The sequence below is a fragment of the Scardinius erythrophthalmus genome (assembly GCF_964197995.2).
Source record: "Scardinius erythrophthalmus genome assembly, chromosome: 4".
Lineage (NCBI taxonomy): Eukaryota > Metazoa > Chordata > Actinopteri > Cypriniformes > Leuciscidae > Scardinius > Scardinius erythrophthalmus.
Genome location: NC_138224.1, coordinates 44,824,524 through 44,842,577, shown reverse-complemented (window position 1 = coordinate 44,842,577; position 18,054 = coordinate 44,824,524). Strand labels below are relative to the sequence as shown.

Sequence of the window (18,054 nt, the reverse complement as noted above, 5' to 3'; positions counted from 1 at the left end):
CTTTCTGTAGCTTGGCAAACTGCAGTGATGCCTGGAGATGGTTTCTGTAGGCCACCTCTGTCCTTCAAACTAATAAATCGATGCACCAAGTCATCTGAGGTGAGTGCTTGTGAGCAAGGCATGCAATTGATCTTCTCTTTCATCTTTTTCACAATGAAGCATGTGATGTAAGAGATTGCTGCTTCCTTGTACTCAGACAGATTGTCAACATCTGGAAGGTCAGGGAGGGAGTCATCCTCAGGTACAAGCACATCCACAGGCTCCACATCCACCCGGCCAGCGATGTTCACAGTCGCAGTTGTTGAGTCAAGGATGGTTGTGTTGTCCCGAAGAAGACAGTTGCCTGTGCCCCTTTTCACCTGGTGCCTTACAAGGAGGCGCTTGTATGCCCCTCGGAACTGCCTTACATTGGGGTTGTTGTTGTAACCTCCACGCGCTCTGACTGCAGAGAAGAACAACTCCAAATGGTCCTGACTGAGTTTGTAGGTCAGACATGGGGCAGCTGGCTGCTCTACCAGGTCTTCGTAGATGCCCATCACACTTCTGCCACAAGCAATGAAACCATAGATGGGTGTCTTTTTCTGTGTGGAATGCACATGTACAAGTGTGTTGTCTCTTCCTTTCATTTTAAGCCCACGGAGAAGTGACTCGGTTTCTTCTAAAATACCCTTAGCACGGTGTTTAGTAGTTTGCTTGATGGGCGCTTTGTGTCCTTTGCCAAGTGGGTTGCGGCTATTAAGGACATCAAATGCTGCATCTATTGTGCGCAGGAATTGAACGGTGGCTGCACATCCACTGAACTGGGGATACTTCAGCTCCTGCTCACAATACTCTAGGGCATCAGTCACACTGCTGCTGAAGAGCTGGGCTGCAAGATTGACCTTCATTTTCTGATTTCGCCACTGAATGTGCGCCATTTTTAGTTTGTTACCAAGACGCAAGCCTTCCTTCTCCTGAAGCTTGTGGAGCTCCTCAATGTACCGCCACCTTATCTGCTGGCCATCTTCTCTTACCAGAACCTCAACTGTTGAGAACACATTCCGAAGAAGCTTGAGCATATGACATGGATCCAAGAGCACATGGACTTTTTGTGTGTGATCCTCAGGATGGAGAAAGTAAGGTCTCATGTCCATGATGCACAAGTTAGCACCAAGCTCCCTGATCATTGCTATGTTTTGGGAGGGTCCATCACACGTCAAGGAGACAACCCTAACTCAGATTGCATGAAGCCTAACAAGGCTCTCTCGGATGATGCTTGCTCTCTCTGTTCCTGTCATGCTGTTTATAAGAAAGTAAGCAATGGGAATCTTCCAAGACTCATTGATTGCAACAACCATGAGGACCAGTGCTTGTGTTGCCACAACGTTTTCGATCTCACCACCTCCAATGTCAACATAGCCATGAATTTGGTCGCCGCCAAACTCAGTTTGCTTATGAATGTACATTTCATCCATCATCAATGAGCAAACTGTGTCTTTACCAACTTTCTTCTGCTCAGCAACATGACTTTTTAAAGCCGTGAATGAAGCAACAGTATATCCAGGATCTGCAGAGATGCTACTGTACCATTTTCGTATGGTCTGAGGATGAGGCAAAGCCAAGAGAAACTTCTCTCTCACATAGTCGTAGGCCTTTGGAGAGTAGAAGTGCAGTTTAGTTGCGAATTGCTTCATGTTTTCGGAAAACACTGACTTTTTCTTCTTTTGGATTCTCTGAAATATCTCCCGGGGAACATCATCCAGACTTTCAAGAAGAGAGGCACATTCAGTTGAAATTATAAGCTTCTTCTGAAGCACTTTGATGACACCTTTCAAGGAAGAAACTTTAGTCCTAGTCTGAGGAAGGGCCATAAAGTCACGAAACGTCACACTTGAAATAAATTTTGTGAATGGGAGCTCTCCGGTGTGCGGATCTTTACTTTGTGACTGGACATCACAGCTAGTCCTCATTCTGTTCCGTTGTACTGTCTATTGAGTAATTACAGGCTAATTTCCTACACATATCTTTGAGGACATGTCAAAAAATACTTCCAATATAGTGTTAGTAATGTTAACGTTACGCTAAATTATGAAATGCAGGCGTAACATTATATGACAACGTTTCAGACGTTTTAGGCTATACGTTACAGTCAATGGTTTCAGCCTACAGCTAATCACAGTCTGTTGGATCTTGGAGGTTAATAAACTTTTAAAAAAAATTATAAATAATAAATAAATTATTCGAAATAAAATGAATAAATGAAATTATATTAGAATTTCACTCACCGGAAAAAATGTAGTCAAGGCTTCTTCTGGGACGATCTGTTAATACAATTAACCCCAGAGCAAGTCATTATGAGAGTAAAATAATCTCGACACGGCAAACACGGCAGAAATGCTAAGATTAGTGGCTGGAATTTATTTATTTTTATGATAAATTAGCTGAGGTAACGTGACGGCTAACAGACAGCAGACAAATGGCTAATGACCACAGGAGCGGGAATCCACCTGTCACTCAAGTGGCCACACCCTTAAATGCAGAAATTTAAATATTAATCAACTAAACGGTTGAGTTATAAAAAAATTCACCCCCCTCACAGTTGTCATGAAGGGCAAAATTAGCTGTATAGACCAAAGCCACATAGAGACACCAGGCTGTAAACACATTTTTTTCTGCTGTAAAATTTGGCATTTTAACATGGGGGAGATACAGATTTGACTCCCTTTTGACAACAGCCTCAAGCGGCCAGTCAACGAATTGCAGTTTAACTCACTTCCGTGTTGGTTTCAAGAGAGAGACGGGGAGGTTGCCGCTTGATACAGACCCAACCTGATATCAGAGCTCAAAAATAACCCTCATGACTTCCATTATAACGTGCCAAAGTTCAAAAATCAATGGACACATTATACTCACAAGGTCATAAACATTCCTATTATCCAATTAGTACAATTATCCAATTATTACAATAATACACAAGGTCAAAGGCGACACTGCCATGGAGGGGTCAAGGTCATTGACAGGGCAGGGGGCGAGGCAAGGTCAAGAGTTAACCCAAGGTCAAGAGGTCAACATCAATTATAGGGCCATCAATCATCAAAATTAGCATAATCCCTACTGGCCTTCACATGTGAGAGTCTAGTAGAAACAATCTCTGCTGACACTTCACAGATGTGTTGTGATCGTGTCTAGACGCAGGTCCTCCATCTGATCTGGAAAATAACATAAACATTAGTTAATGCACTGTGAACTAACATGAACAAACAATGAACAGCTAGATTTTATTAACTAACATTAACACAGATTAATAAATACTCTAACAAATGTATTGCTCGTTGTTAGTTCATGTTATTAACTAATGAATCTTATTCTAAAGTGTTACCCCATATTTTTTTACAGTAAAGTGCTGCTAACCACAGCTGCCTTTTTTTTAAAGTTCATATATTAAAGGAACTCAGTCAAGTCAAGTCACCTTTTTTTATATAGCGCTTTTTACAATACAGATTGTTTCAAAGCAGCTTTACAATGATAACAGGAAAATAATGCAACAAAGTTTGTTTTTCGGCTGTACAGCAGATCTAGAAGAAAATAGCATCATAGTCCAGCTTAAGTAAGTTCTGTGATTGTTCATATCTGTTGTAAAAAAGTTATTAATTTAGTTAATTTATCTATAGCCGCTCTGGAGAAAACAGTGAATATCTTATAGCTCAGTTCAGTTTTCATATAATGGTGTAAATGCAGGCAGATCAATAATATTTTTGAATATTATTGTTGAAACACTACAAATGCTGTGACATGATACATAGAGGCTCATCTGGTCTGTCACCCTATATCCTGAAGCTATCATTAACATCAAGGAAGTTATTTCTCTGAATATGTGGTGGTGATCAGAAGGAACTCATAAGCATCCCATCAATGAGGAACAGCCTGAGGCATCACAGGTTCTAAATGTTTTCATTGTTGCTCTCTCTCTCTCTCTAAAGATAGGCCTATGTGGTGATTTTCTCACAGATACAACTTAAGGAATTATTTAACATTTCACAGTGTGTGAGATGACGTGTGACACTTCAAATTGCAAAAATTTTGACATACCCCTGATAAATAAATTTTAAGTTCAAGTCAAGTTTTTCCACAGAGCATTGATGTAGAATAATTGTTTTTATTAAGACTTTAAATACTTCATTGAATTTAATTTAAAACGTAAAAAAAAAAAAGATCTAATTTAAACTTTTTACTATAAATAACTTTTAAGATTATACTTTGAAATAAATTCGAAACTAGCAAAACATTCACATTGTCTCATCCTGGACACTGAACACACCCCACCCCTCTGACTCAGAGACTGTCAAACGCTGGTGTGAGAGAGAGAAACTCTGGAGTCTTTTGTATTTCAACTTTAAACTTATTGCATGTTTGTAAACCCATTCATACGTTGCATGGTCATTGATGTGTTAGGAACTACTTCTTCAACTCTCTTAAAATGTAAGATGTTTTTAATTTTTTTTTATCTAAAACTAAAATAATTGCTACACAGCGTTTTAGTAAATTTACGGTTTAGGCTACCTGACAGCCACGTGTGACAATGGGGTCATAAATCAACCAAGTGACACATGGTATATGTTAATACTACTCCCCTACACATTTAGATTACGCACAGGATGTCGCCGTAAACCACATATCCAAGTGAGTGTGTGTGAGTTTGTGTGTGTGTGTGTGTGTGAGTGTGTGTGCGTGCATGTGAGAGAGAGATTGTGTGTAAGAGAGTGTGAGAGAGAGATTGTGTGTAAGAGAGTGTGAGTGCAAAAGTGAGTTTTATTTCTACCCCTGCCCTTCCCTCACAAGGTTGCATTTCTTAAATGTGATCTAACAAAGGTAAAGGGAAAATATTAACCATATATTCAGTTTATATTGCTTGTAATTTGGATGAAGTAAACATCTGTTGAGTATTTTAACATAAATTCTTTGATTATGTTGAATTAAAAAACCCAAAATGCAGCGGGTCCACCAGACCCACGAACACTGGCTGTATAGCAAAAATATGAACACCACACAAGGGTTAAATGTATTCCTCATAGATACATCTCCCTAATATGTATTAATTTGATTTGTCAGTTGAGTCTCTCTTTCTCTCTCCCTCCTGCTCTTTATACAGCACTCCTTGGCTGTTCTGAAGAGGGCCTTCCAGCGGATGAACAGATCTCGCATGACCATTTTTGGGGGGGGGCTGAGTATTGTCATCAATTTCATGTTTTGATTTTGATTCAAGCTTGCGATTTAGTTCAAATTATGATTCAGTTGTATATAGATTTATTGGGATATTTATTTTGGACAGCAATGAAAAGTTTTGTAAAGAATTTGAGAGAGACTTTTTCTTAAAAGTTAAAAAGCACAAAGCTAATTGCTAATTATGTTAGGCCTATATTATAAACCTAATAAATAATTGACCTTGTTTTTTAGTAGAGTCACTTATGCTCAACAAGGCTGTATTTATTTGACCAAAATACAGAAAGAAAATAAACAAATATATATATATAGTGAACTCTTAGGCTTATGCAATTTCTAATATTTTTTTTCTAATTTAATATATTTTAAAATATAGTGTATTTCTGCAAAGCAAAGCTGTATTTTCAGCATCATTACTCCAATCTTCAGTGTCACATGATCTTCAGAAATCATTCTGATATGCTGATTTATTATCGCACTTCACACTGCGGGTGTGAATCATTTAATGATAGTTTATTGGGTTATTGGGTCTACGGGTGTTTTGGGGCAATTGTGTCCCTGTGAACTAAATTCTTTTAAAAGACAAAATTACAGCTTGATAAACAACTTGAGAATTGACACAAAATATATTCTGTTCACTGTTCTGTTGTGATTTACCTAGATTTTTCTGTTTTCTCCACACATTACATCTCATATTTTAAGCATTTTCTTCATTGACATGTTGTCTCTATAGTAAAGTACACTTTATTTGAGCAGAACTTTTTATTATGAGGGACAGTCTTACTGGCTCCAGGTCCGTTGCAGACACACCCTGTCTGTAAAGTACAGCCTCCTCCATACTGTATAAATAAACACCCAAGAGATGTGAAGCATACAGAGGCTCATCCACTGAGGACCTTCAATCTGAGGTAGGATGTTTAAACAGGGCTCTCAAGTGTCACTCATTTCGGTCTTTTGTCACGCACTCCCGCCACACATTGTATTTCTCACGCAGAAAAAAATATTTCTAATATATATTTTATATTCCGCAGTGCCTAAACTTTCTCTGGCCGCGCCGCTCTGTGGAACAGGCAGGAGTCAAGCGCGTCTCCACTGGAATTCTTAGTCGAGCCTGCCACTTATCAGCCAATCAAAAAAAAGAAACGGGCTACACAATAGCCAATCAGAAAATAGCACTATTGTATCTGGGTAATATTTAACTCAACAACCAATGAAAAAAAAGCATATCCTGGAATTGTTCACGTTAAAAGTTTCGTTCACCCACAGAGGAAACCACTGGACCTCGGAGCATCACTTTGAGCACAGAGTAAGTCATGATCTCCTGTTTTAATGTTACAACAAATTCACAACTTGTTTGACACAAACAGTGACAACTTGACTGCTGTTAGAGAATGTTTCCCAGATCATTAGCATCAGTTTTTCATGAGTGTCTGTATCTCAGCCAACAGTTTTACAGCCTGTTCACTGACAACACCTGCTCAGAACATGTAGTCTACGCCTAGTCATATTTTCGTTATCACACGATTACTGACATATTGTCACATTATAAACATCTCTCTGTTAATGTGTTTCCAGCATTTAAAAATAAAGTGTGTGTGTAGTTGTAAGTTGATCGCCTAAAAAGTGTACACTGTACTCTGTGTCTATTTTGGATGAGTGTCTTAAATGGCTCTCCACAAAAATGCAAATGTACTACTGTAATAAAGTTTTATTGTTAATATTGTTTAGCATTACTTTTTTAAAATGTTAATATTAAAATCTTAAATTCAGTATAAAAATACAACATTAAATTGTCAGTTTATGATCCAATTATATTTACAGCTTATATGTTTGATTTACAGTGTTTTGTTTTTTATTAAGATTTTGCCATGGGTGCCACGAGACTCTTCTTCCTGCTCTTCTGTGTCTTTTTGGCAAGCGTCTCTTCTGTGAAAGAACTTAAAGATATTAATGACTTGAGGAATTCTGGCTATGCAAATATTCGTCCACGTCATGGACTCCTATTATTGTTCTGGTTTGCCCAACACATACTTTTTATTCAAAATGACAACAATCATTTGCAATTGGATTTTGATCCTAGAATAAACAATGCATTCCATTCTTTTAGAAACATAGAGAGAATTCTACCCCCATTGAGCAACAACCAAATATACTATTCTGTTGGTAATTTAAATGATCGTTATGCTAGTGCTTTGCCAGAGTATGTAAGGAGGTTTTACAGAAACAGCAATCTACCAGAAAGAAACATGGACAGGCTTATCATCTCTTCGGACACAGACAGACCAGACAGAATATCCAATGTGTTTATTACAGCACATAACCGAAACTACAATGACTTTAATTGTTCTGAGACTTATGAGATTTTTCGTGAACTAATCTTAATGATCAGAGAAACTAATTGCTTAAATGTTCATACTGGTGATGTTTATAGATGCAATCAGTTTCTGAAACAGATAGGATATAATAGCAATAACTTTTGGCCTAAAGACAGCCTCCAAAATGAACGCTTACCCTATTCCCAGTCCAATACATATGATGAAATTAAACTAAAGATTAAAACAACTACACAAGGTTACGCAAAACTTATATGGAAGAATATACCTGCTAACATCATGAATATATACATTGACATTTGCCGAAACACTCCGTCCAGTGATCCTAATAAAGATCCTAAGCAGGTCGTGGAAACTTCCTTTAAGGTTCACGAATCATCTGGGGCTTTAGATACTTCTGTCCTACTGAATGCTGGTCTCCAACCCCGACTGAAACTGTACAATAAAAATTATTATTATTATTCAGATATTTGGAATGGACCAGAGTTTGATGGAGCTAACAGAGTGATCCCCATCAGAATAAAGGGGATTGATGCTTATCTGCAGCTCTACGCTGGAGACGGCAAAGCCTGTGCTCGACTCTACATTAAGAAAACGTTCAGTAACTGGTACGATGTTCTTTACTACTCATGGGTGGGGTTCTACAAGAGCTCACAAGATAAAAATGATGGCTATTCCACATATAAGTATGCTGTGAGATTTGCAAAAATTGAAGACGATAGCACAAATGATTATGATATTTACTATTACAAGTCAGGTTCGGTCATTGCTCCTGGAGTTCAAATCCGCTTCTTTCTTGACAAAACATATAACAAAGTTTTAGCACGAACTACACCCTGGGAGTATAATAAAAACGTGGCATCAACATGTGACAAAGGGAATCCTAAACTCTCATCACCCTGGCATGATCCAGAATTTTTTAACGAACCAGAGTTATATGATGCTAACAATGTCCTCCCTATTCAAATAAAGACGTATGATGCTGGTCTGCAGCTCTTCACCAAAGATGGTAAAGCTTGTGCTCGGCTTTATATCAAGAAGACTTTCACAGACTGGAAAAAAACCTTCTTCTACTCATGGGTGGGGTTTTACATTGGTTCACAAAAAACAAATAAACAGTATAACACATATCAATATGCTGTGAATTTTGAAAAGATGGAGGAAGGGACCGAACAGTTTGATGTGTATCATTACAAATCCAAATTAGCTATTGAACCTGGAGTAGAGATTCGTTTCATGAAGGACAAGGGCTATGATAATAATTTAGCAGTAACTGAGTCTTGGACGAGTGCTTAAAAACTTAATGAATCATATTATGACAAACAATAAAAGCTTTAATGCAGGATAATATCATTCTAACAGTCTGAGCTCAAACAATCTTATGTGATTTGTAACAATCTGCTGTGTCCTGATATACTGTTAATCACAGATCTATCTAATATACAGTACTGTATCTTAATTTGTTATTAGCAAAATAATTATTCTACATGATGTAAAATAATGTTAACAATAATCTTGGCATTTATATCATAATATATTAGTATATGTTATTGCAATGTATCAATAATGTAACATAGCCTTACTCTGCTTGTTTTACTGATCAATTGAAATGCTTCTATCTAATGGAATCGAGTTGATACCGTGTCCTTGTTTTGATATTCCACTGGACAAAACTAAGAAACCAAAGGTGAATAATTGTATTTTTGCTAGTAGGTTATGTATGTTGGTTTCAAAAACTGTTTATTTTTGTAAATTCCAATGTTCTGCTAATGGGGAAATTCTTTCACATGTTATAAAGAGGATATATTTACAGTTTATTAATTGCAATTGCAATATTTATTCATCAAACAAATAACTTTGAAATTATATTTTTTGTATTTACCATCATTATTTTGCCTTGCTGATGGTCATACATATGGTGGATGATCAGGAAAAGTCATGTGACTGAAATGAATTGGTGTCAGTATAAAGTTACACAGTATCCGTTTCATGATTCCTGTCTTGTATACTATGGAATTCCTTTTGTGCCAATAATAATGAACGTAACTTTTCAAGAAACTAATGAAAATATAAACTGAAACTGAATAAAATATCTTTGAAACTGAAATTGGCTACTGAGTTTTTGATTGACAGCTTATTGACCTGGAAGTGAAGACGTCAGTGGTGTGTTTATGTGTGGATGTTAGCCATAGCAGAGAATGTCTAATAGGAAGAGAATTGGCACTCTCTGGTTACTTTCGGTTTCTGGACTGGCTGCAGTAACACGTCTCTGTCCATGCAAATGGGAGTCTATGGGGTTTCACCCCCAGAAACCACTTTTCTCAGGATGTAATTTTTTGTTGAGTACTTTGAATGTTGTATTCGAAAGGAGATGCAAAGAAATTACACATTACTGGGTGTTAGATTTTTTTTAGAGTCACTTATTTGCTTTAAAAAGTCTTTTAAAGTGTCAATGACGTCATACACATCGTATGACCAGAGATACTTCTTTACGGCAATCCTTCAGTAGCTTTGGTGCTTTCGCGCTCTGCACTTTCTTTTCTCTCGAGGCATCAACAACACAGTTGACACAGGTAAATACACGTGCTAGACGAGTTTTTGTTTTGTTTGTTTCTGGTCCCGCTTCAGATGCCACGATACCATCAAGCGGTATCTCTGGTCGTAATCAGTCCTTCACTGACCAATCAGCGTTCATTAGCAGAATGCTAGCGTGTCATGGGCAACAACAACTCAACCTGTAAGAAATCGAAAGGACATAAGTACTCATTCATTCAACTTTCGACCTAAAACCCATGTTGAAATTGCAAAACCTAAAATCAAATCTGAGATTTCTCAATGGCAATCGGATGAAAGAGATAAATGTAGCCGTCTAGCCCCATAGACTCCCATTCATTCTGCACTCGCCCGCGATCACCTCCAGTGGAATTCTAATGGAACTGCAACCAAGATCGATACAATGGGGCTAATAGGAAGTGCCAAGGGCCTCCGACGGGCTCTGGCCATACTGTCTATGATGTTAGCGTATGTCAAAGGTCACTAACAGGCGGACCGCGGTCCGGGTCCGGACCCAGAAGCCGTCCAATACGGACCCGGACCTACAGCCAAAACCATAGGCGTTTTGTCCACAAACTAAGTCCTTTGAACAAAAAACAATAACAAAAGAAAGCATAAAGCCTTTCTTTAAAGTGAATTTCGTTTTGTATTAATTGTATCTTAATTTTAATCAATGTTTCAACCAATTGCCTGGGTAATAAATAAGTAAATATAAAAATAACTTCTCAGCTGCTCGCTTGCAATAGTCACAAGCACAGTGACAGGTAGCAGAGCAATCAATTCTGTGAATTACACTGCGCAAATAAAAGTAATAGCAGGCTACCCATCGGATGAAGAAGGATTGGCTCTCCACAGAACAATAAAATATTAATTTTTATTTCATTTTATTTTTCGTGTTCGCATTTATGAGGAAAAAACAATGTTACAGACGCGACCGCTCTGAAACGGCACTTAAAGACTGTTTTAAAACGTCCACAGACCTCAAATAGAAATTACAAAGCCTTTCTTTAAAGTGAATTTCGTTTTGTATTAATTGTATCTTAATTTTAATCAAATTTTCATCAACCAATTGCCTGGTTTTAATAAGTCCTAAGTAGGCTATATAACAGATAATAGATAATCATGACGGAGGCGCCGGCGACTGAACTGGAGTGCGTCTCATAAATGAACCGAAACTCAACATAAGCCTACTTGCCTCACAGACCTGAGAAATACATCTATAGAAAGCTTGAAATTTTAAAAAGAACAATTCAAAACGAAAGAAAAAACAGACTGCTCTCTGCTTATGTAATCCGTTAGTGTGCATTTCTCTCTGGTGCCTTCACTACTGCGTGCCTTCGTAACTTCATCTTTCCATCCGACACTGACAGAAAACACTTTATTAATAAACAATTAAAATGTCTGCTATATTTTACATTTTAGTTGCTTTATTGGCAGCGCCACCCATGTTACATGAGCGTCACATCCGCACCGCACCCCGCATTTATTTAGATTTTTGTCTGAAAATACGCTCAAGTCCCGTTAAGACTTGTAGCCTATATAAAACCCATGAGAATCGTGGGGAGTGAAAATGTGAAGCAGAAACGCTTAATGTCAGATAACGTCCATAATAATTGGACTTTGGGTTCGAGTTTTTTAACCGTTTTCAGTGGTTATGAGGAGCAATATGAGAGAGAAATTTGGTAATCATTGTTTAGGTAGGCTACATTAAACCACGTCATGTCATATTGTCAACATAGCTTATGAAGCAGAATAGTGGGTCATTATGTCTAATAATGCTTTTTTAAAACTTAAGGCTTTCTTCATAAAACGAGTCATCACATTTTGTATACATTTTTATTTTATTTACATTAGTAAGCAGGACGTCTTTTTCAAAACATGACATTAGCGAAAGAGGGGAAAAAATGAAGGCGTCGTTGTACCCAGCACTTCTGAAAATGCACTTACGAATGTGTGTCTGTCCCCAGCACATTTCAAACCAAACTGACGCCCATGGTCAAAACAGAAGGTTATGATTTTAAACCGGACTTGGCACTTCTATTTTAACTGGCGCAGCTTTTGTAGTCTTTATGGTAGTGGTGTAGTGGATGATGAAACTCACAGACCAATTGCATGCGAGTAAAGACATCCCACGTGATAACCCTCAGCCAATCAAGTTTGAGCATTCCAGGCAGTAAACATTGCGAGTTTACGGTGCAGACAGATGAGAGAGAGAGGCAAGTTATACAGGAAAAGACGGTAGAAATAAAAAAGAAAAATAGCGATACATGAGGAAACCAAAGGGAGCGAAACAGGTGAGTGAGGCGGATAAAGTTAAGGAAAAGACTGAGGCGGAGAAAGGGAGAGATACAGACGAGTGAGACGGAGAAAGCTGAGGAAAAGACAAGTGAGACGGAGAAAGGGAGAGATACAGAAGAGTGAGGCGGAGAAAGGGAGAGATACAGACGAGTGAGACGGAGAAAGGGAGAGATACAGAAGAGTGAGGCGGAGAAAGGGAGAGATACAGAAGAGTGAGGCGGAGAAAGGGAGAGATACAGAAGAGTGAGGCGGAGAAAGGGAGAGATACAGACGAGTGAGACGGAGAAAGCTGAGGAAAAGACAAGTGAGACGGAGAAAGCTGAGGAAAAGACAAGTGAGACGGAGAAAGGGAGAGATACAGAAGAGTGAGGCGGAGAAAGGGAGAGATACAGACGAGTGAGGCGGAGAAAGTTGAGGAAAAGACAAGTGAGACGGAGAAAGGGAGAGATACAGACGAGTGAGACGGAGAAAGCTGAGGAAAAGACAAGTGAGACGGAGAAAGGGAGAGATACAGAAGAGTGAGGCGGAGAAAAGGAGAGATACAGACGAGTGAGGCGGAGAAAGTTGAGGAAAAGACAAGTGAGACGGAGAAAGGGAGAGATACAGACGAGTGAGACGGAGAAAGGGAGAGATACAGACGAGTGAGACGGAGAAAGGGAGAGATACAGACGAGTGAGACGGAGAAAGGGAGAGATACAGAAGAGTGAGGCGGAGAAAGTTCAAGAAAAGACGAGTGAGATTGAGGAAGGGAGAGAAACAGACGAGTGAGACAGAGAAAGGGAGAGAAAAATAAGGAACAAATGGCGCTCTCCAAAAAAAGAAAAGTGGACAGTGAAAATAGAGCATTTAATCCAGAATGGACAGACTCATTTCTGTTCATACTTCCGACTGGGAGCACTAAACCAGTGTGTCTCATATGTTCAGAAACCGTGGCACTTATTAAAAGTGGCAATGTGAAACGCCATTATGAGACAAAACATAAAGGTTATGAACAAACATACCCACTCAAATCTGAATTAAGATCATAGAAAATAAGTAGTCTCAGAGCCCAATATGACCAGTCCACCAGGATCCTGAGCCACACATTCACTGCCCAACAACGTGCTCATGAGTGTTCCCTCAGAGTTGCTTGGATTTTGGGTCAACACAAAAAGCCATTTACTGATGGAGGGGTTGTCAAAGAATGCATGAGTGCAGTAGCTGAAACACTACTTGAGGGAAAACAAAAACAAGAGCTTTGTGATAAAATAAAGCAAATACCCATGTCAGCATCATCTGCCACAAAGAAAAGTGACATATTAACTCAGGATGTGCTAACCCAGCTAGATGAAGCCATGCATAAGGCACCATGCGTAGGCTTAGCCGTGGATGAGTCCACTGACGTGTGACAATGCTCAGCTGTTAGTGTATGCCAGGTTTTTCAACACAGACCAGAAAGCATTCTGTGAAGACCTGTTAAGTGTCACTCCCCTTCAGACCAGTACAAGAGGAGAAGACATCTACCTGGCCATTAAGGAGATGTTAACAAAAAGAGGAATAGAGCCAAAACAAGTGGTTTCAATAACCACAGATGGAGCCCCTGCTATGATAGGGAGAGAGAAAGGAGCTGTAGCAAGACTGAAAGAGGACAATCCTGAGCTCATAGCTTACCATTGCATCATTCATCAATCTGTCCTCTGTGCCTCCCTGTCAGATGAGCATGCTGAGGTGATGAATACAATGATGAAAATGATCAATTTTCTCAGAGCATCCTCTTCCTACCAGCATCGCATGCTTAGGGAATTCCTCAGAGAAGTTGATGCCAATGCTGATGATCTTTTGCTGCACAACAATGTGAGATGGCTCAGCAAAGGCAGGGTGTTAGCGCGCTTTTGGTCAACCAGGAGGGAATTAGCATCTTTTTTGGCAGAGCTAAGAAGTCAGAAGGCAACACAGTTTTCTCTCTTTATAGAAAATGAGAAATGGATGGATAATGTGGCCTTTTTGGTTGATATCACTTCACATCTGAATGAACTGAATTTGAGGTTACAGGGCAAGGACAATTCAATTTGTGAACTGATGACAGCTGTCCGCTCCTTTCAGAGGAAACTTGAGGTTTTCAAGGAAGACCTGCAGGGAGACTGTGTACACTTCCCAGCAGTGCAGGAACAGGTTCAGGGACAGAGAGATTTGTCTTCTTTTGTTAACTTTATTGATAAGCTGATTGTAAACTTCAGCAACCGTTTTGACAGCTTCAGCTTTGGAGAGCAGCTCACCGTGTTCATTCAGAATCCATTTCTGATCACAGATGTCAGCGGGTTCTCGAAGGAAGTCACACAGCACTTTAAATGGGTAAATGCTGGGCCTCTCCAGATGCAATTGGTTGATCTCCAAGCAGATGTGTCCCTGAAAGAGCAGTTTGTAAGAACTGACCCTTCCATTTTCTGGCTCCAAATGGTCCCTGAGACAGCTTTCCCAGGTCTGAGGAAAGTAGCCCTATACATCTTGACCATGTTTGGCTCCACATACAACTGCGAAGCAGCTTTCTCCACAATGAACTTTATCAAAAATAAATATCGTTCCAGGGTCACGAATGAGCACCTTCACATGTGTATGAGAATGGCCCTGACTCCATTCAAGCCCAGGTTTAAAATCCTGGCAAGCCAAGCTAGAGCTCAATTCTCTCACTGAGCAAAAAAGTGGGGGAGTGGGATATAAGATGGAAAGAAAGTGATACTCTAAAACTGTTCAATTGTTAAGATGTGTTGAGATTTATTATCTGTAAAATTGGTTGAGACTGTTGAGTCAATATGTGAAACAGAAAAGGGGACATTTTCTTCCCTTTTATTATTCTGAAGTTATGCACTTTTTTTTTAACATGCACAATTTTCACATTTTATTTATTTTCTTATTTTGAAATGCAGCCCTACTTTTATATAGTTAATGAGAGAATATTATACATATCTACTACAGTCATTCATATATGTTCAGTTCTATGTTATGTGACAATAAATATTGTCAAAAAGTTTTTGAATTTTACTGAATTCATTTGATTTGTCAGTCAGGTATTGATTACATGCAGATGTTGTTACAACTACTAGGCTACTTGAATATATATCACACTAAATAGTTAGACATTATGATCTTCCGGACCTTTGCTTCAAGAAATTGTCTCTAACTGGACCTCTTTAAATTTTAGTTGAATACCCCTGGCGTATGTAATCGCAGCTTTCTATTTCATTTTAGTGATATTAAGTTTATATCTGTATTTATTTGCTGCTACACCATTGTTGAGAAGATTTCTTATAGAAGGATTAGTACAGACGAATGATAGCATTATTATTAGTCATCGTCGCTATCAGGATACTGGATAACCTAGCCTACTCGTGGTAAGTCTGATTTTCATTTTAATTTTATTAATATTATACTAATACTATTTATAATACAGTACTGGCTTTTTTTTTCCAGGTGGAGAGGCATTTTAGAGCTCAGGGAGAGCCCATAACATTATACAGCTGTGTTGTCTTGATTTAACTGTTAGCCCAATCATTGTATGACTTGTTTATCTACATTCGGTTACAGTCTTCGATTAGATCATATTTCCCCCCAGCCACCCCAGGTGAAAGGGAAATATATTTAAATTGTGCTTATTTTGCTATATTTAATGTATTTTAAGTGTACAGTATTAAGTATGTATTAAATGTGTTATTTTGAGACCACTTCAAATATACTTAGTATACTTTAATATGTATTTAAGTTATATAATATATATTTTAATATACTTAATTGTGTTAAAATGGACCTATTTTAAGTACATTTAGTGTAATTTAATAGCACTTCTTTAAATTATATTTTTAATATACTTTAAATATGTTTTAGAACTACAGCTTAAGTATATTTCTAGCGTCACATTAATGTGTTCCCAGTATATTTTAAATATAATATCAGCTTATTAATAATGTATTAGAAGAACACTATAAGAGCCACTATTAGTATAATAAAAATACATTTTTATAAAACCATTCAGTATGAAAATAAATATATTGTAATGTATTACAAATACTTTGAAAAATTATCATTCCGTAAAACACAGTAAAAAATTTGTATAGAACACACACACTAGCTAGTAAACTTTAACGTACTACACCCAGTGTACATCAGTACAGCAGGATATGTAAATACATTAACCCTCTGGAGTCTGAGGTGTTTTCTGGGCCCTGGAGGTGTTCTGACATGCTCTGACATTTGTGCTTTTTTCAGTTATTTATAAACATGTTAATGAAAAAAAGTTGTAAATTCACTCTATATAGCACAAACAGGGCTACCAAAATATGTGATCACCATGCATGTATATTTTTTTATTTTTAAGAGAATAATGCTTATGCGTGGTTATTGAAAAAATTAAAAATGAAAGTTGCTGAAAGAAGACCTCAAAACTCATAATAAATATGCATGAATAAGACTTTTGAGAAATGGATGTTCTTCCTTCGAGTTCTGGCTTCAAAATTATGTGAAAATAGTCTTGCTTTATCGTTCAGATAAAACAATACATTGATTTAAATTGATGTAAAACAGGTTTTGCTTGGAAAGCCATTATGCGAGTGGGCGTGAACAAGGAGTGGTTTACACCTTGGAATACAAAATGTCCCACCCATTATGCATAATGACTCTGCATAATTAGCCATTCATTCAGGTGTGACTCTGACTGACTGAGCCACAATGCAAGGACAAAAAATTAGAAGAAGACTTATATTGACCATTTAAGATTTTGCTTACATCTATCTTGTAAATATGTTTTGCTATTTTATTAAAAAGGTTACAATTACAACAATAATTAAAATTTCAACAATATTTCAAGTGTACTCTTTCTTTGTAAAAAAAAAAAAAAAGATTATAGGCCTACATTTTAGGCCTATCTATGTATTCATTAGTTTGAATATAGCCAAAATTGGAACAGCTAACATCTTAGTTGATGACTTTATTTTATATATATATAAAAATTGCTAAACAAAAGCTTATTTGATATATATATATTCAGTATATTCTACAGTAAAAACTGTACTCAAATCTAGTCAACAAAATGTTGTCTTTCATATTTCGCCTGACTGTAACGTTGTTTTTATGAAATATTAGGGCATATAAATGTTAATTTGCAGTTTAATACGTATTGCTTATACAAATAGCCTACATTTTATTTCAACATATTTCAGTCGATTTTTACTCATCTCAGTATAGTAATACAGTTTGCTAAAACATCATCATTAATTCACACACGCGATTTAAATTTAAACTGTCTTTTTGCGAGCTGTGGTAAACAGCGCGCATCTCTGCCGTTCATTCATCAAAAACAGAAACCCGATTCACGTGAGAAGAAAAAAAAACTTACAGTATTCCTCAGCTCGCTCCTCGATATACCCGCACTTCTGAGGTAGGCTACTTTTTTCATCAAAAGCTTATGTGGCAGTATATTCTACAGTAAAAACTGTACTCAAATCTAGTCAACAAAATGTTGTCTTTCATATTTCGCCTGACTGTAACGTTGTTTTTATGAAATATTAGGGCATATAAAATTGCAGTTTAATACGTATTGCTACGTACAAATACGTACAAATAGCCTACATTTTATTTCAACATATTTCAGTCGATTTTTACTCATAGTAATAGTTTGCTAAAACATCCTCATTCATTCACA

General features: G+C 37.6%; 1 protein-coding gene across 1 annotated transcript; it reads left to right on the top strand.

The window, feature by feature from the left end:
- Positions 1-13,751: 13,751 nt before the first annotated feature.
- On the top strand, positions 13,752-15,053 carry LOC308689320 (SCAN domain-containing protein 3-like; the record flags this gene model as incomplete). Its single annotated transcript, XM_081362971.1, has 1 exon — positions 13,752-15,053. One exon carries the CDS (start codon positions 13,752-13,754, stop codon positions 15,051-15,053), a length of 1,302 nt encoding a protein of 433 aa, XP_081219097.1.
- Positions 15,054-18,054: the final 3,001 nt, after the last annotated feature.